Below are 19,191 nucleotides of genomic sequence, written 5' to 3'. Positions count from 1 at the left end.
TAGAACAAAAGCATCTACCTTAATATTTGAAAAATTTCTTTCAGTTCGAGCCGTTTCCGACTTCATTTATCACGGTACGTCGAGCACTTCATCGGACATCTCACCCATGTCAGAACAGAAGTCGCTTCCTCGAAGAGGACGATCTAGGTAACAATATTAAAAAAAAATAACTATGCTTAAAAACTCGTCACCTATTTTATATCATCAAAGCTCTTCGGGTTCATAAATTTCCTCAACGAATATTCCTTCGCGAACAAAAAATACCTGCCTTCTCGAGGTATCCATAAACAAGCATGCAAAGTTTGCGAAGGCTATTATCGCCAGAGTTCAAGGGAAAAAAAAATTCAAGAAGAAGCACCTCTATTCATAATTAGAATTCTAAAGTTTAAGATCCCGTAGGTGGTATATTCTCTCTGTAGTAAAGTCCGGTACGTTTGGCTGTCCCGTAAGATGGCATGTTCCCAGCAGAAGCTCGCTACGCACACTGTTACCACCGATATCGGTCGCGGAGACCACGTTCATAGGTGGCAATCAGGGGAACGTCGTGGCGGGGAACGGCGACCGTTCCGATCGGCCGGAGCTCAGCGAGGCCGAGTGCGACATCGACTCCTTGAAGAAGCTGAAACTCGGTCTGAGGAGCTCTCTCTGGTCAAGGCCGAGCACCCAAAATAATCCTTCCTCCGACTACTCAATCGCCGTTTAATTCGCCTTCCTCTTTCCCCTGTGCCTCACCTTGCACTTCCCGCGCGTCTCCATGACGGGCCGAAAAAGAAAAGAAAAGAAAATGAAAACGACCCCCTCCCCTCCTTCCCGCCCCGTGGTCCAAAACAATTAGGTAAATAAATCCTTCTATCTGGTGTCCCGTCGACGGTTTTCGACGTGGTTAGGTTAAATTGGAAGAAAAGGAAATAATAATAAATAATAATAACGATGAAAGAAGAACGGGACGGGCAACGAGCACGCGCTCGTCCGTTCAACCTTTTTTTCTCTGTCGATTATAGGTGAAAATTAAATTATATTCGTTGCTGGGAAATCGGTGAATCGTTCGCGGATAACGAGGAGTCGTCGAGAGTATCGTATCGTTTGTGTAGCATGGAGAAGGAAGAATCAGTCCTGGGTTAAATAGAATTTGAATAGTATTGAGTTGCAGTAAAAGAAGAAATTGTTGGACAAACATAAATCACTGTTGCATCGATGACGTGAAACTATTTATTTCGATTCTGATAGAAGACAATGTGGAACAAAACTGACCTGCTCTTGATTAAACTATTATACAGGGTGTTGAGACATGAAAAAAATGAAGTTTATTTATAAACACTTTGTTACGATATTATGGGCAAATATTGAACGTAGCCTGTATATTGCGTTTACTTTGTCTGTACGAGATATTTCTTAACGTACGAGGATCGTCAAGAATTTTTCAAACTGACCACCTGTTGCATTCATACAAACTTGACACCGATGTAATATAGAATTACTTTCTGAATTTCTTGAGGATTTTGCTGCATTTCAGCAACTGAATTAATAATTCGTTGAATTAATACCTCGCGTGTATTTACTGCTGTACACCTTCTGTTCTAGCGTTCCCCATAACGTGAAATTACACTAAATATTTGCTTATAATATCGTAACAAATCGTTTATAAACAAACTTCGTACAACATTTTATTCTTATTTTCACTCGTAGATCATGCTTCTTTAATCTTGCCGAAAAGGTACGAAACACCCTGTATGAACAATAATTGTACCATGTGTTTTATAAAAACTCACGACACCCGGTAAGCCTATAACTGCAAAGGCATCCGATCCAAGAGGATTACAAACTTTCTCCCAAGGCTGATCTTTCGTTCTCCCTTTTACACAAGCGATGGTCCCGACTCCTCTTCTTTATCCTTGACGTAACGAGATATTACAACCGTGCGTGCGTGGACATGACGAGTGAATGGTCCGAGGTTGAATGAGTTTGATCGCGTGTAGGAGTGCGTGCCAAACGACAATTTGCTCAGACCGCTGCGACTCGTTTGCCGGCGGGCGACCCATTCGAGACCAAAGACTTAATCGTACGTACAGAGCACGGGAAAGTCCTTCGAGCACCAGGAGGTCGTGGAGAACGACGCCGTCTCGAATTTCGTGGTATATCACGTTCAAATTGAAAGGGATGTTCGGAATTCCCTTCGAGCGTCGTCTAATGAACGCTTTTTATACTTCAAAAAACTTGGGAACAAACCGTGTAGTATGTGGCAAATTATAGGATGACACCTTTGCTACTTAATAATCTCAAGCTGCTTACAAATTTGACTTTTTGTTTTGAAGTCATCTTCCTGACTTATAAAAGTTACAATTAAATTTTTAAATCAACTCGTAAAAAGATTTCGTTCGAATTTGGTACATGAAAATATGTAAATATACCTTTCACACAAGGGACAAATCTCTTGAGGGGAAAAGCCATCGCTTGAACGCTTCTAAACTTTATTTTAAATTTTAAAGAAATTTTATTTAAAAAATCTGAATAAAAATTATATTTTCATTATTCAATATATGTGTAACGAACCCTAGTAAACGGATCTTCTATCGAGTCAATTGTTTTCGAATAAAAAATGATTGAATATAGCTCTTTACGCGTTCAAGATGGCTTCAACCCTCAAAAGGGTTGAAGCTTTGATAAATGGAGGTATTGTAATCGTTAATTATAGAGAAATCTATGCTAACAGCGAAACAATAGGAGAATATAAAACTCGATCGGGAAATCGTTCGTTCGAAGTTGGTGAGGTTTATCATTGCGTAATTAATTGCCGCGGGTCGAGCAATTTAACACTGCTAGGCGCGTACTGACTGGCAGCCGTTTATTTTGGTCACGCTGGCCTACACGATTCGTTCATCGATTCTAGACAAGTCAATCGTTATTTTTTGCAACAGCGTTCCGTTGCTCGCTTTCAATGAGTTCGCGTTATCGACTAATCTCTCGTTGCGACGTGATGTAACTTCGGAACTACTGTTCTTAAGCAATATTTCATTTTGCAAGAGTCACGGTTGAAGAACACGGTACACGATTCGAGAAATAAAATTTATTTACATGTATAGATAGTATCGCGATGTTTATACGTCTCACGAATTATTTAGAGTATGCGCCAAATACCTGTACCGAATATTCATTTCTTCTTTTCTATTTAAAATAATTCAATTATGTATAAGAACTTGAATCTCTGCCATCGAATTTTTAAAATATTGGAGATTCGTCTATTTTTCTATTTAAATGCAAGAATAATTGAATTCAACACTTTTCTATTCAGTAACATTAAAATTCTAGAGCTTATATCATTTTTGACGAAGTTTGTGATCGCAGTCAGATAAAAGACAGTTCATCTACTGAAATATTCACTCGATATTAGGAGAACCGAAAAGTAACCAAAATTTGTCTTCTACTGGCGAGAAACATTTAAAGAAATCTTAAATAATATTTACATATTTAGTTCGATTCCCTTTTTAAAAAAGTCCTTCGATTTTTCATTGAAAAACATTTCCAAGCCGAAGACATCTTGATTACTTTTCGCTCCCCCTAATATAAAAACCTGCAACTATCGAATGAACGTATATATTTTTTCTCACGTCGAAGAATCACAGCAGACTCAGAAGACGCTTTTAGCGAACGAGAGGATCGTCCTTTCGATTCTCAAAGACTGATTTTTCTTGCTCTCCGTTTGATCACGTCTTCAAGAGCCAATGATTTCGCCAAGCGAATCGACGACGTCGTTCTGCTACTCGCATAACCGTGCTCACCTGTGTCCAGTGCGTGCATGGTATTAGAATCGGGATGAGTGTGCGAGACCGTGAGCTGATTTGGCAGTATACACAGCTGTTTGGAGTATTCGTGGAATATTAGAACACGATTATCAGAACGCGACGTTCGTCACAGAGACGAATCGTCGCGAGGGTTGGGCTCTGTTGCATTGTAAAGTTTATACGTACGTCTAACACCGTTGATTATTTTAAGTCCGTTATTAATCCTAAGGCGTCTCTGGCAAGGGAAGTCCCGAACCTGCTCCTCTTCTTCCTTAAACTTTTCATTCGGGATGGTAAATTGGGGTCCTTGTTACGCGTAAAATATTGAGAGTAATTTCTTTTCATTTTTATGTGGTAATACTACTTAAACTTCAACTTTAGACATTTTGCAAATTTAAGTACATATTCTTGAAGCACATATTTTTGAAGTATAAGTGAATTGGAAAGTCATGTAAAAATCGTTGAAAATTTTATAATAGAACTAATTCTTTGTATTTTCCATTGTTTTTGAATCGCACTGAAATAATTGTTGAACACGTCCTCAATTATTGTTGAAATTTGAACTGTTGATAACTCGGACGTAGGAGTAAACTGTCATCTTGAAGAAGTGGATAAAAATCCAGAGGGGAGAGGGAGGATGTCAGGGTCGGTTCTTTTCTTACCAACAAGAGATTATTTCTGTGCGGAGTGACGCGAAGTACGATCGGCCGTCGCGCGCTCCTCTTAGTCCAGTCTCTTTAGGTTTGATTACGAAAATATTTTTATCGAGCTGAATCTTTGTACCTACTTCAATTTAAACGTTACGAATGATAAAGAAACAATTCCACTGAATTTTTTATAATTCTCGAGAGGTCTAAGAATTATTATTTTGTCGAAAAAATTATTGCATTCGCTGCAAGAATAGTTCTTACGCAAATAAAAATAAAGAGATTTTCTATAAAAAAAAAAAGGTGTATGAAAGGAAACTTTACATTTAGTTATAACAATTTTTACGAGAAGCCCATTAATTTTGAAAAATATCCACGTAACATGGACTCGTTACACCTGTCGAGCCTGTAAGGAATATCTGCGCAACTATAATCGTGGAATTTTTGACACGCGACTTACAACGACTTAACGAAAGTATATGCGAGAGTCGGCTCGATAAAAATGTTTCCCGGGTCCTGTGTATTTTAGTCTGGAGCGGCTGGACTAATTCCCACTCTGTACATTTCTTCCGTGCCGACGAAACGCTAGTCTAACGTCGAAGGCGTCTCTTTCGACGACAGGTTTACCGTTTAAACCGCGTCCCCCTTCGAATGTCGCGCACTTTTAACTTAAGGCTCGCCAACTATTTCTAAATCTAAGCGCACGTACCTCCGCTTCGGCGTCGTTCAGCGCGCTGAAGACGATCGCGCCGAACGCTTCACGAGGCGCGCGTTAATCGCCGTGATAGTTGTTTCCAATTAAATCGTTGAAATCGTATCTCGCAGATTAAGACTGCGATCATTGAAAGTTTATTCTCACGTGCGGAATGAGTCACCAGGAGCCAAACGGACCACTCCAGATACCTCTTGGATTCGAAGATGTTACGAAAATGGTGAGTGACAGAAGCTGGATGAACGGTTCCCATCTCTGCGCTCCTTTGGGGACATTTTTTCATTTTTCTATCCGTGACGTTATATTATAATTACGACAGCTGTGCTTAGCTTTATACATATTTTCCGAAGTAATTAGTTCAACTTTTTGAGACGAATTTTTGATTAACGTATTCCTGAAGCTTTTTAGAGGACTTTACATGTACTTAGCTTCGTATCGTGTCAGAGCGAAATAAAAGTTTGAAAAGTTTGTATCGTGTAGCATTGAGAGTGTTAGAAAATTACTGAACAAAAGTTCGTTACCTTTTGGGGCTGAATTTTTTAGGATATACAATAAGGTTACTCGATGGATTTTTCGTGTAATATTGGTAGATTTGTAGTGTTTAGTATATTGAAAAATATCGATGTGCTATGACTGCGCTTGCTACTAAAACTGATAACAAAATAATATGTTCCTACGGATATTCTTCCATATACTCCGATTTTATTAAAAATTTCAACTTTAGTATTAAAAACAATATAGAATGACTGAGGGAAATGAAATGTACACTTTTAAGACTTCGTCCCTTGATTCTAACTGAAGTTTAAGATCGTGAGATCCTTAATGAAAGAAGAAAATAAAGCGTACATTTAATTACACTTAATTCTAACTCTTTGAAGTTCAAGATCACGGTACACGATCGTACATTTTTTTAAGAATATCTATGAGAAAGAAGCGTGTACTAAAAGAACCGTAATAACTACGAAACAACTTACTCTTGAGAAAAATGATGTTAATAATAACTATGTAAATCGTGTTTCGATATAACTACACCGTCTTCGAACCCAAACCTTTGGTTTCTGGTGGCCCATCTCGCGCGATTTCGAATCCATGGGATTCCAGCTCGCAATCGAAGCACGTAATCGATCTCGTCGGACTCGAGAAATCGAAAAGAACAAACGAACAGTCCGAGCGACCCGCAACGAATTCGAACGTTCCCTCAGACTGAGATGAAAGTAAAAATAAACATCGGTTAGCCTCTAAGCGCGTATCTGTATCACGTTCCCGCCAAAGATGGGCAAATTCCTTAACTAGATAAAAACAACGTGCAAAAATTACGAACTGAAGGGTTTCCCGAAAGAGAATAAAGAATTTTGTTTTTTTTTTTTAATAAAACACACATGGTTAGATGTACGTTTGATTAATTTTACGTGAAAGTGCAAAGATTCCGTTTAAGAAAAATAAAACGAACAAAATTTTGCCCATCTCTGGTTCCCAAGACTTCCACGACACTGCCATTCCGCAGATTACTCGAAAGTGCCAAAAAATATCCGCGGCCAACTTCCTGTTTCCGGTAACAATAATTTTACGAAATCTCCTATCGACCGTAGGCTTAGAAGCGTTTTTTCGATGTATTTTACGAAATCCGTGCTCGACGACGAATCGTGGCAATTCGAGAACGATTATCGACGACTTTATTTTCGCGTTGTTTTCAGTGATTCGAACAGCTAAGTTCCCGGAAGTGTGCGCGACACTGCGAAGACTATGGCATAGATATACGTATATATAAATTTATATAAATATATATATATAGATATATATATATATGTACTTAAAGCGCGTGTAAGCGCATACATATGATACATACATGAGTGTATATACGAGAAAGCACGTCAATCAAACTCGTAGAGTTCGATTATGATTCGTTAGATCCTGTGCGGGAAGCGGGTATCGTTTATCGGACGACAACATTTTTGTACATTTTTTCTTAGGTCACCGACCGACTGACGTCCGCTGAACAAGGACTGCGTACATTTAACCAGGTTCTTTCGATATCCGATTGTTTTCCGATTCTGGGAATCCCTGGATCCCTGACGAGATATCCGCGCGGATAGTTGTATCGTTAGAAAGAAATTTCACCCAGACGACGAACGCTTGCGTCGATTTATTTGCAAATTTTGCGTATTTACAAGCTTGTGCAGGGCGTGCGCGTTCAGCTCCATATATTTATCATCAGTTTGTAACTAGTTTGCAAAATCGTTTGGTAACTTGAAGTGGATCTAAGTTGGCATTAACGAAGCTTAGAGTTTTTACTGTACATCGTTTAGTCTATTCTCTCATTTTCTTCCTTTTCTTTTCTCGTTAAGGCTACTTTTCGTCCTTTTGACGAGCAACATAACAGCAATAAAATTTAATGAAAAATGTTTGTCTTTGAAAAAATCAAGGTTAAAATGAATTTTATGCCGAATTTATTGTGCAGAAATCAAATCTTTGCAAACGTACTTACAAAAATTGAACCTAAATAGGAATTTATTTTACTCCGCACATATGACAATATGAATTTTCTTTCACTATTTCTTTATATTATTGTATACTGTGTGCAATTTGCAATTTCTTGCACATTCAAATTTTTTATAAATGCATATAAATCCGCAGTCTAGGGATCACTGATCTGGAAGTGTGGATTCACCTCTGAAGATCGTGGTAAATCTTTTATAAATATACATGGCGATACTTGTAAAGTGTTGTTGTGACTACATTTCATCGTGTATAATTACACACGTGTAACTGTGAAGACATGAAACAGTTCAAGCTTGAAGACACTGTGTTCCACTTGAAGAAAGACGTTATATGAGGGGAAGATTGTTTTGTATATGGAAGACATGAAGGATATTTGTAAATTGAATAATTTTAAGTAAGCAGAACAATGGGAGAGTTCTAACTGCGACGTTAAGCGTTCGTCGAGTTTGTCGTTAACTTTCGTTTAGTTATATGTCATCGACATACGTTGCTCGGTGCCGAACAGGAGCCAGGGATTCCTCGGACACATGTGACCCTACTGCCAATAATTTTCTCTGCGTTCATCGTTGGATCAAACGATCTCCTCGCGATGCTGCGAACAGCGTTACGTTTTAATTAAAGCAGTGACGTAACTTGGACCACCTCGAAATACACTTAACGCGTTGTACTACACCCGCGTTCACGTAATCATGCGCAACGGAAAGATATCAGAAGCCAAATGATACGACTTAGAGGTGAATTAACGATTCGAACCATTCGAAATCCAGAAAAAAATAGAGAAAGGCTTAAAAGTCTCAAAGTACACTGGTGTAATACATAGTGATGCGAAATGGGGGTGCATGCATACTAAATAAACGAACAAACGAGGTCTGAAAGTCGATCGTTGTGCTCTGTGTTACTTGTCACTTGGATCCTTTATGAATATTTATACAATTTCATTAATATCTGCTTGCAAGAAAATCTTTGGTGAATTATTAGGGTGAACCAAAAGTTCGTGCAATTTTTTTAAGACAAAATTACTTTATATGCAAGTGTTACGTATCATTTTGTAGCATTTGAAAAGCTCTTTCATCTTTAAATATTAGATACATTACTTTACGTATCGTTTAATTTTTTTTTCGTGTTAGTAAAATTATGGAAGATTTTGAGATTCGAGTACGTTTGTGTCGCTACCGGAAGCAAGAGATTGAAGCTACTGAAGCAGGAAAAAAGAAATATTATATCGAGTAGCTTTAAGCTCTTGGTTCCAGTAATGACGTAAAAGTACTCGAATTTCAAAACTTTCCATGATTTTACTAAAACGGAAAAAAATTAAACGATAAATAAATTAACGTAGCTACTAATTAAATATGATAAGAGCTTTTCAAATGCTACAAAATAATATATAACATTTGCATATAAAGTAATTTTAATGACTTTAACAAATTGCACAAACTGAAACAACGTAAAAATGGTGCACGTTTCTAATCGACGGACTCGAAGTTACGTCGCCGGTTTGTTCGCGTTCGCGAGGGGACGAAGGCGTGGGGAGTGAGCAAATCAAACGAACAATTATTATTGTAACTGCTACTAGCATCGTTGTAAAAAATGAAGAAAGAGAAATCATGGCGCGAATGTCGAGGGTGTGCCTGCGTATCGAGATTCTACACTGTGGCGTGGCCGTGTCCGCTATTAAACGTCGAGAATCGTAAATTTCCTCCGTGTTTCGCGCGATCGCGTAGCAAACGAGGCGACACGGCCATCTTGCCACAGCTGAAAACTGTATTAAGTCGGTGGTGTGGCGTTTCGAAGCATTGTGTCGATCGTAGAATCGATCAAATAAATTGATATCCTGTAAAGTACTATAAAACAACTCTGTCTTCGACCACTATTTATTTCAAACCCTCCCCTGGTTTAATTTAAGGAGTATTCTAGAACTTGCGACGAAATTATCTTTTGGGAGCATCTTCTTCAAGTGTAAACTTCGTAAAGAGTTAAAAGCTTAGTTATAAGAATTTTCTGTTCATTTTAGAGAAATCTGTATACTCTAATAACAAATCCTCTGTTACCTTTTTTAAAATTTTAAAAACGGTACCTTTTTAAAAACCGTATAAAAATGGCTACAAAGATCAAATTAACAGAGACGTAAGACCAAACGATAGTTTAAATATAAGTTTTAATAAAAAAAAAAAATTCATGTACACATCGGTATCAGAAAAATTCGACTAATATCCGGTAAGTTCCGCGAACGTGGAGTCCATGTCGTCGCAGATGTACTTGTACTTCTCTTTTTCTCTGAAGAGGAAGTCTGAAGAGCAAGAAAATGAAGTGTATGCATCCATAAAAGGTATAAAGAAAATGGAAAATCTTTAAATATACCTTCTCTTGCATCCAGCTCTTTTGAGAATACTTTGACCATCTTTTCTGCGATGATGGCTCTCTTCTCGGCGGTTTTCAGTCTTGCTTTCAACTCTTTTAACTGCGATTTGAATTCCTCCACCCTTTGATTGGCCTACGAAAGTCCCAAAATATCGCAAAGTGTTAATCAATTAATTATATTAAATATATTTGCGAAAAACAGATTACCTTTTCTTCTGATACTTCCAACGACTTCAATATGTTACCAACGATGAACAACTCGTCCTCTCGTTCCATAATCTTTCTGAAAATTCACTACTGTTATATGTAGAACTGTCATCTTTTATCTGAAAATAATTCTTTAATTGTTGACTCGGCGAACTTACGCCTCGCTCGATTTTACTCTTTCCTCGGCGGCTTCCAATTCGTCTTCAACGAAGGCCAATTTTCGAGAGATCTCGTCCGATTTTGAATCGGCGTCTTCAGCGATGAGCCTCGCCTCTTTCAACTGTGCCATCAATTGGTCCATCCTCTCTTCATCTTGCTTGCTTCTGTTCTCCAACACTTTACAAATACTGAAACGCATTATTTCCGGTTCTAAATATCTCAATTAGAAATTACTAGTACGTAATGCGTTCGATATGTAAAATAATCGTTTATTGTTCTGACATTTTCTATCGAAACACATGCAAACATGCACATACAAACCGTTTCGCATCCTCCGCGGTTTCCATCGCCTGCGCCAACTTCGTCTGCGCCGTCAGACGACGTTCTTCGGATTTTTCCAGGTTCTGAACGCACTGCTGCATCTTTCTGTTCAAAATCGCCAGCTCCGACTGAGTCTATCGTTAAAAATCAATAACAATCTTTATTAATCATTCGTGAGTTCTTCAAACATCATCAAATGTGAAATAATGTGAAACATGGTTAAAAGAAAAGGGTGGAGCTTTTAAAAAATCGTGATATTGAAATTATTTGTACAATTATTCCTATTTTAATTTTAATTATCATTGCTTCTACTTCATTGAATTTTATTGATGAAGTTTGAAGCCCAACATTCTTTACAATTAAATCTATTGGACGTCAATGATATTGGAGACATGAATATTCAGAATTAAATAAAATCGAATTTGACTATATAATGATCAAAAACAGCAACTGATAATCGATTAATTATCCCAATAAAAATACCTATCCGAATACTAACAACTTTACAAGCTTACAACTTTACAAGCTTACAATTTTAAAGCTTACTAAAAAATGAATGTATAGTATTCGGGTTTTAATTTTGAACCATGTTACAAATTACCGACCACGATATAGACGCTCTCTTTTTGCTCGAGGTCTCTGATCGACTTCTCCAACTGGGCTTTGCTCAGCTGCAAGTCGCGCTCCATCTGTGCCAGTTTCTTTGCCAACTCTCGGACCTCGTCCCTCAGCTTTTCCTCTCGTCGATTCGCCTCCTTCGCCTGTTGATCGCACATGTCGGCCTTGTCCATCGCCAGATCTTTCTCGATCTTCAGCGTCTGCAGGCGTTTCTTGATGGCGTTCATAACTGCAACGATCGATCACCGAGTCTCGACGCGATGCTAAATCGAGACAGAGAAAATTCAATCGTATTAACGAAATTACCAGAGTAAACAAAACGTAAACTGAAATTACTAATAGGTTTCTTTGTTCGTCGGTTGCATTACAGAAACTCTACTTTGTTAACAAACAATATATTTTTGTATAATTGAATTATTTTTTTAGTTGTTTTTTGAGCTGTTATAGAACTGTTTTCTCGGAGGTTCTGAAATTTTCAAATATTTTCCTTGACTCATTATCTGTGATGCTACGGAACAACTGCAACATTTGTCCAGTTTTTATTATTTAATACAATTTAATGAATATTAAATCGCGTTTTCTTATTGGAACTCCGGGATAATTAATATCGCACAATGCTTTTCGTGAGAAAATATATTACTGTCAACATTTTAATTCATTACACAATTAATATATAAATAATATATTTCATAGTATATTTTCCAATATATAAACTATATAGTTTTATAATAGATTTAACAATGTATTCAATAGCACGTTCAACAATATATCATATAATGTATTAGTCGTGTAAATAATACATCAATGGTGTAACGAAAGCAAAGTTTAATCATCAATGAAAGAAACGTTGAAAAATCGATTAGTATAGACGTACGTGACGGAATAAAAGAGATGCTTAATGAAAAATTAGTTAAAAATTAGGAGGGTCCGAATTTGTTTTCTCGTTTCAGTTTCGTGGACACCTCGTCACTGCCTCAGTGATATGCACTTTCGGATATATCAATGATTTCAAGGCACTTCCAACACTTCTACGTGACGCTTCGTCCTGTTCGTGAGAATTATGGAATTCTACGTACTGGCGTTTGAGAAATCAAATTCGTGCGGGCTACTGAGCCCTACGGTCTTTCAAAGCGAAGCTCGCGGGTTACTGCACTCGGTGACCGGCGAGGACAATGCTTTATAGACTCGTAAAAATGCAAAAGAAACGAACCGTCCGTTTCTTTAGTTAGACACAAACGGATTCCTCGACTTCTCCGGACGTTTCTGCTCTCGCGATCGCTCGATCCGCGCGAAGCTGCTACTAAATGACCAACGGATGCGCGAATTTCGACGAGGCGCTGCTGAAAACATTCATTCCAATTTCGTCGCGTTAAATCGCAAATATTTTACATTCTCGGCAAATTTTTGTATCGAACTATATCACCACAAACGATAAAAGTAAATAAAACAAATCTATATAAAGTTACTAAGATTAAAAATAACGCATTCGTAATATAAAAGAATTAATTTTATTTCGATGGTTTTAAATAGAATTTTTTCACAAAATTTAATGATTCCATTTAAGCTCGCTACGAAAAAAATACCCAGAATGTTTAATCCTTTACTCGAGACTCTTTCGTTTAAGGGACTTAGAAGAAATGAAGACGATTGTATATTTTTTTGTTTGTTTGTTAAGTACCAATTTATTGAAAATTCAGATTTGATATACAACGATAAAAAGGGGGCGCAGTATCGTGCTTGCTTTCATGTATCACGATCTCCTCTTCGGAACCTCTGAAAGAAAAATAGGTGATCTATCGTCAATTCTATCGAAAACAAGGACTGTCGCTTCTCGAGACCACTTTCGATCTACAGCGTCGATCTTGAAGCCTTGGCGAGGTGTTATGCGAAGCGAAGCGGCTTAGCAAAGCTTACATTTCGTTCTCTGTATTAAGAAACAAGCAGGTGTACGTCGTTTGTTCGCTCGTTACGTGCGATTAGCAATTATTTAGCAAATTATTTTTAGGAAGCATGTTCGTAGGAAGCGCTACGAAACGTGTCACGATACGTTATATCGAATCAAAAGTCAGCTTGGCTGGACGCAGATGGACAAAGTCTGAAGTATGGCGTCCGTGTTAAGTGTAGCGAACAAGCGAAAGAAGCACAGAATAATAAAATAAATGAAACTCCGTCCGTTTCCGCGACTTTAATATCCGGTCATTTCGGCGAACGTGGCGTCCATGTCGTCGCAGACCGCCTTGTATTTCTCCTTTTCTTCTCTGAGCTCGTCTGAAACACATCGCAACTATGTAGACCGAAACATCACGTTCGACTCGCGAACTTACCTTCCTTCATGTCCACTTCCTTCAGCATCTTCTTCACCGTTCTCTCGGCCAAAATGGCACGCTTGTCGGCCGCCTTTAGTTGCTTCTTCAGTTCCTTCAGTTGCAGCTTGAAGTCCTCTACTCGTCGGTTAGCCTGCATCGAGAAATTTTATGTGTAGTAATATAAAACAGAGTTTGTTAAATATTAACCTTCTATACAAGTGATGTGTAGCTCTGTTTGTTACCTAAACCCGAGAAAATGTAAACATTGGAAAATTCTCGCTTAGAGGTTTATATTCAGCATAAAAAGAATTCAAACTCGTGGAGCATGAAAGACAGGAACGCGTCGATACTTCGGATAACATCGATTTTATAGAAAATGAATATAGGAATATAGGAAATAATATCTCGCTTACCGCAGAATTTATAGCAAAAATGTTTAGAAGAAAAGTTATCGGAAATTTAATTTAGAAACTTTTATGTTCTACACAAATTTTCTGTGGACTCGATGTTTTACGAAATATCGACGCGTTCCTGTCTTTCATGCTCCATGAGTTAGAACCACGGCATTTATAGCAAAAATGTTTAGAAGAAAAGTTATCGGAAATTAAATTTAGAAACTTTTATGCTCTACACAAATTTTCTGTAGACTCGATGTTTTACGAAATATCGACGCGTTCCTGTCTTTCATGCTCCACGAGTTTGAATAACAACAGAGTCCTGTTTATTTGTGTTCTAGAGGATAAATTGGAGAACGTTGCGTTTCATATAGAGACCGAAAGCATTCTTATCCTTGTCAATTACCTTCTCCTCGGACACTTCTAAGGACTTGACAATATTCTGCACGATGAACAGCTCGTCCTCTCGTTCGATGATTTTCCTGTGGAAACGTTCATACGCATAAGCAAAGTATCACCGGGTGCTACTGGAAAGATTAGTGTAACGAAATTATACAAACGCCTCGCTGGTTTTCACTCTTTCCTCGGCCCCTTCCAATTCCTCTTCAACGAATTGCAGCTTCTTGGATATTTCGTCGGACTTGGCGTCCGCGTCTTCAGCGATCAGTCTGGCGTCCTTCAGCTCCTGCATCAGCTTCTCCATGCGCTCCTCGTCCAGCCGACTTCTGTCCTCCAACACTTTGCACATTCTGCGAACGAGGACAATTTTTCGTTTGCATTTACAGTCGCAGTTTTACGTGCAGAACACAAGTCCAGTAACGAAGCAAATACATATTATAAGATTATAAGAAGAAGAAGAAGAAGAAGAAGTTGTTCTTCGTATACTTCAATATGTTTTCCATTCGCACAAAGTTTCATTTAAGTCAGAACTGTTTAGTTCGAATGTTTCTCTTACATACATTTTCTATAATCTATGAATTTTCTCAAATTGCCATGTTCTCGAATATTTTATATTTGCAATTACTTTAGTTTCATGAAAACATTCTTTCTCTTATGACAGAAAGCTCGGTGAAGACATGTTTACTTTGTAAACTCGAGTCATGCCTAATAAACAGTAACTGATTTTGTCAACAATTACAATTATTAAAAAGTATAGAGAAAGAAGCGAAAGAAACGTGATTTCTTCACGGAAGAAGAACGGATACAGTCCACGACACATAATAAAAAGTATATATAAAAACATAATCCTAATTAAAAAATTTCAATCTCGATGCGAACCTCCCCGCATCATCGTTGAGTTCTGTCGCACGTCCAAGCTTCAGCTGAGCAGAAAGACGCAGCTCTTCCTTCTTCGTGAGCGACGCTTCGATTTCTTGCACTCTCTTCGTCAACGTGGTCCGGTCTTGCTCTGCCTACGAACGCAATTAATTAATCGCATAAACGTCTAAGGGGAAACGTTCGATAGGTTTGTTAAGAATCTCTGCGCACCCTGGAGTAAGATTTCTCGCATTGCTCCAGATCGGCGGTGGACTGCTCCAAATTGGCCTTGGCAACCACGTAGTCCCGCTCGAGTTGGGCCAGCTTCTTCTGCAGATCCCTCACCTCGTCGAATAACTTGTCCGCTCGAAAGTCCTCCGATCTCGCCTTGGTCTCGTTCGCCTCCACCTTCTCGTTCGCGGCGTCCATCTCCATCTTCAGCGCCGCAATTTTCTTCTTAATCGCCTCCATGATGACGATCGGTGTTTCTCTCCCCTTTTATCGGTTGATCCTCGTCGGCTTTTTGAATCTGTCGGATTTCGATGATTCATTAACAACGATATTAGAATAGAGTTTAGGTGCACAAAGGAAGCAACGTAAACGTATGTTTTATTGAAAAGCGCACGAAATGGCGCGAGCAACTTTTCAATGCGAATTAAATGTCCTTCACGAAAGTTAAACAATGACTAGAAAGGATAACAGCAACATCTAAAAGATGAGATCGTTTATATAAACACTACCAAACAAAACAGCTGAGTCTAAGTCGAGAAAGAAACTTGGAACAGCCTGATGCATTAGGTCTAATACGTCTAATTTTAAAACGTCACCAATTTTTTAAAATAGCTCGTAAAGAGGACTGGCAATCTCAGACAAGCTCGTACTCCCATTTCTTTAAATTTTCCAATTTGACCCTGCCATTAAGAACCCACGTTTATTCAAAACAATTGCAAAGAATACAATCATTTTCGTTTGGTTTTGTTTCATGAGAAAAAGATTGAGTTATTTTTCAAGTAGCTAGTAATTTCCAAAATTTTTGAAAAATCTGTCGAGACACGTTCGAAGAACACGTTTAAAGATGCAGAATTTAAGTCGCAGCAAAATTAGATTTGCTAATCGGCGTAGTGTTCAATTCCCTCATTACATAATGAAAAATCAAGACACTTTTGAACAAAAAGAAAATTTCCTTCGTGATATTTTCTAATGTCCTATTGCAGCATCGAGGTGATTAGGGGCCACGAAGAAATATACGAGAATTGTACATGGTTCACGCACACACAGAGCTGTAAACATAGGTTGTATGTCATGTTGCAACACACGGCGCAAAAGGATCATTCACGGCGCGTCTAGAAGCAACTCGCAACAGTTGAAGCGTTAAAATCAGCAAAATGACACCACTTGAGAAGATGAAGTACGAGAAGAGGAAGAACGTATCTGAGCCGATACAAGAAAAATTTGTTCGTTCGTCCATTAATCGCATTTTCACGATAGTAACACTATTGATTAATCAACTATTTAAAATAATCATTTCCAGAAATTTTGGTCACTAAATCTGAATTCCATCGAGGGACATTACCTCCAACTCTCGGTACAGTTTCGTGTGACACAGTTTTCAAAAAATTCTCCACCTCTAATGTAACATATCGTAGAGAAAATGGAACTGAGAGACGACACCACGGAATCCTGCTAGATCCGTTAAATCTCGAATCCAATAAACGAGGAATCCACCGAATCGAGGTATCACTGTGTTATAGTGAGTACTTACTTCACCCTCTGTCGTTCGGCGATATTAAATGAATCCGACGCGCGTAACGAGCGCCTCGCGACGCATTCGTTGCTCGTCGACGAACAACGTTTTATTTAATAGCGGGCAACGGGCAAGGGAAATAACCAATCGTAGTTTTAAAAAGGGGGACAACACTCACTTAGTGATCGTAGCGATGATCCGCTATGAGAATGCACAACCGGATGCCTTCGAAAGCTAAGCTAAAATAAAACGAAACCGGCGTCGCGGGCCTCCTCGAACTCCTCGATCCAATCCAATTCTATAATTGCTTGTCGCCTTGTTGGCTGTCGTCCCGATTTTATCCCGGCTCTTCACTGGTCGATCGCTCCTCACCGTACTGACTACTAACGAAACGCGATCTCCGCCTCCCTTAATGCTATTCTCGGCTCGAAAGAATTCCGTTCCTGTTTCCTGTCGACCACGTAACCGACACTCCGCTGGTAAACACCATACTACAATGGGAACACTATCGTCCCCTTGTTTCGTCCTATCTCGACAATTTTTTATTATCCGTCCTCGTTGCGCGCGCTCCTTCGAGCGTTTGAATTTTTCCCGCCTTCGATATATCGATGTATCGAATGGACGATGGGTTACGCCACTGAACTATATTAATACTGAAACGTCCTCTGAGCCTGAGGAAGAGGATAAATTTCTAGCCAGTCCTGTTCTTGTGGTTCAGTTCTTTCGAAAAATTAAGCCACGAAAATGTCGAAATACCGCCCTTCCAAGCACAGTGCAAATAGTACGACAGTAAAGTAACTTTTGATTATGACAGTACATGGATCTATCGCGCATGCGGTTTACTTTTAGCGAAGGATGAGTTGCGCATCAAGTGCCCACCGAATGCTGTATTTTCAGCAGCCACGTTCTGCACGGCTTTCTTGTGGAGAGGCTTTCTTTTTTTATTGATATGCCTTAGATCCCTGCGGATACATTGGTACATTTAATATTATAGATTGTACATATGAAATTGTTTATATTCGTTGCATGTTCAGTTATATACAATGTTTTCTTATCCTAATAATATATTTTGAGTCTTATAATTAGGGTGTCGTATTTATTGTATAATTTATAGTTAGAGGGGTTCCTATTTATTACATAAATTATAATTATGGGATCGTACTTTCAGTTTGATATTATATTCTTAGGGGATGCATTCCATTTCATGGACCATAAAATGGTATCGCCATCTCGCGGTAGGAAACGAACTAATTTTAGGTAAGATAGCTTGGAACAGAACCCTCGGAAGTTTTGCTCTAGTGGCGCCATCGGTGGGAAAACGCCCAAGTTTGTAGTGAAAATAGTTCTCGCTATTGCTGCTAGATGGCGCCCCGCAATTTAAGGGTTGCTGTATTAGATAACCGTTCATAAAAATGATAAATTTTACATATTAACACTAGCTCTTATCGTGTCTTTACTTTATACATTCATTATTTTATTTAAATTGAAGCTATTTTTAGGGAAAATGCGTTTACGTTACATTTATTACAAATAGTTATTATATGTCCGCAGTCTAAATTTACAGACCTAGATATTTACGTAAAAGTAGATATATGTTTAATCCATATATTGAAATGATATATTAAAGTGTTATAAAGCAAAGATTCGTATTAATTATGTATTTAAAACAGAAAAAAAGGATAATTAATTGAAAGGTGTCGGTGGCGCCATCTTATAAAAACGGCGGGAACTATTTTCACTACATACTTAAGCGTTTTCCCACCGATGGCGCCACTAGAGCAAAACTTCCGAGGGTTCTGTTCCATGCTATCTTAACTAAAATTAGTTCGTTTCCTACCGCGAGATGGCGATACCAATTTATGGTCCATGAGATGGGATGCATCCCCTAAAAATATAATATCAAACTGAACATACGATCCCATACTTATAATTTATGTAATAAATAGGAACTCTTTATTATTTGGCATAGGAGCAATATCATTCCGTTGTTCGTTGTTTATTTTTCAAGTGCATGTGCAGGTATGCACATATTGCACTCCTCTTTTCCGTTAGATATGTTTTTTTACATTATATAAGCCACAAGCTTTCGATACATTTTTTCTTAGCCATACCTTGAAAAATTCCCGCGTGATAGTCGTCTACACTAGGCACTGCTCCACTGTCCGCCACCTGATACCATTTCTTGGTCC

General features: G+C 38.4%; 3 protein-coding genes across 12 annotated transcripts in view; 1 reads left to right on the top strand and 2 right to left on the bottom strand.

The window, feature by feature from the left end:
- Window positions 1-9,489, top strand: part of LOC128876028 (cell adhesion molecule Dscam2-like) — a 156,378-nt gene extending 146,889 nt beyond the window's left edge. For 6 of the 8 annotated variants that reach the window (XM_054122122.1, XM_054122121.1, XM_054122119.1 and 3 more), the window contains 2 exons: window positions 45-147; window positions 451-9,489. In XM_054122122.1, coding sequence (XP_053978097.1) covers window positions 45-147; window positions 451-703 — 356 coding nt within the window. In that variant the 3' untranslated portion in view covers window positions 704-9,489. Of the gene's footprint in view, window positions 1-44 lie in introns of all 8 variants that reach the window. The other 2 variants (XM_054122125.1, XM_054122126.1) reach the window with 1 other exon arrangement.
- A 103-nt stretch (window positions 9,490-9,592) lies between these two features.
- Window positions 9,593-11,527, bottom strand: LOC128876030 (tropomyosin-2-like). 2 transcript variants are annotated; one of them, XM_054122129.1, is made up of 6 exons: window positions 11,288-11,527; window positions 10,683-10,816; window positions 10,361-10,549; window positions 10,203-10,278; window positions 9,996-10,128; window positions 9,593-9,924 (listed from the first exon to the last, which is right to left on the bottom strand). In XM_054122129.1, the coding sequence occupies exons 1-6, from the start codon at window positions 11,525-11,527 to the stop codon at window positions 9,842-9,844; spliced, it is 855 nt and encodes a 284-aa protein (XP_053978104.1). In that variant the 3' UTR covers window positions 9,593-9,841. The 2 variants fall into 2 exon arrangements, with proteins under 2 accessions (XP_053978104.1, XP_053978102.1); XM_054122127.1 differs by having other exon boundaries at window positions 9,593-10,128.
- Window positions 11,528-12,959: 1,432 nt separating this feature from the next.
- On the bottom strand, window positions 12,960-17,380 carry LOC128874725 (tropomyosin-2-like). Of its 2 annotated transcripts, none has more exons than XM_054119740.1 (7): window positions 17,181-17,380; window positions 15,490-15,787; window positions 15,280-15,413; window positions 14,562-14,750; window positions 14,408-14,483; window positions 13,625-13,757; window positions 12,960-13,568 (listed from the first exon to the last, which is right to left on the bottom strand). In XM_054119740.1, exons 2-7 carry the CDS (start codon window positions 15,727-15,729, stop codon window positions 13,486-13,488), a joined length of 855 nt encoding a protein of 284 aa, XP_053975715.1. In that variant the 5' UTR covers window positions 15,730-15,787; window positions 17,181-17,380; the 3' UTR covers window positions 12,960-13,485. The 2 variants fall into 2 exon arrangements, with proteins under 2 accessions (XP_053975715.1, XP_053975717.1); XM_054119742.1 differs by lacking the exon at window positions 17,181-17,380 and adding an exon at window positions 17,021-17,143.
- Between the last annotated feature and the right edge of the window lie 1,811 nt (window positions 17,381-19,191).

This window comes from Hylaeus volcanicus, chromosome 4 (genome assembly GCF_026283585.1).
Source record: "Hylaeus volcanicus isolate JK05 chromosome 4, UHH_iyHylVolc1.0_haploid, whole genome shotgun sequence".
In the NCBI taxonomy this organism is placed as follows: Eukaryota; Metazoa; Arthropoda; class Insecta; order Hymenoptera; family Colletidae; genus Hylaeus; species Hylaeus volcanicus.
This window is presented reverse-complemented; position numbering and strand designations above follow the sequence as displayed.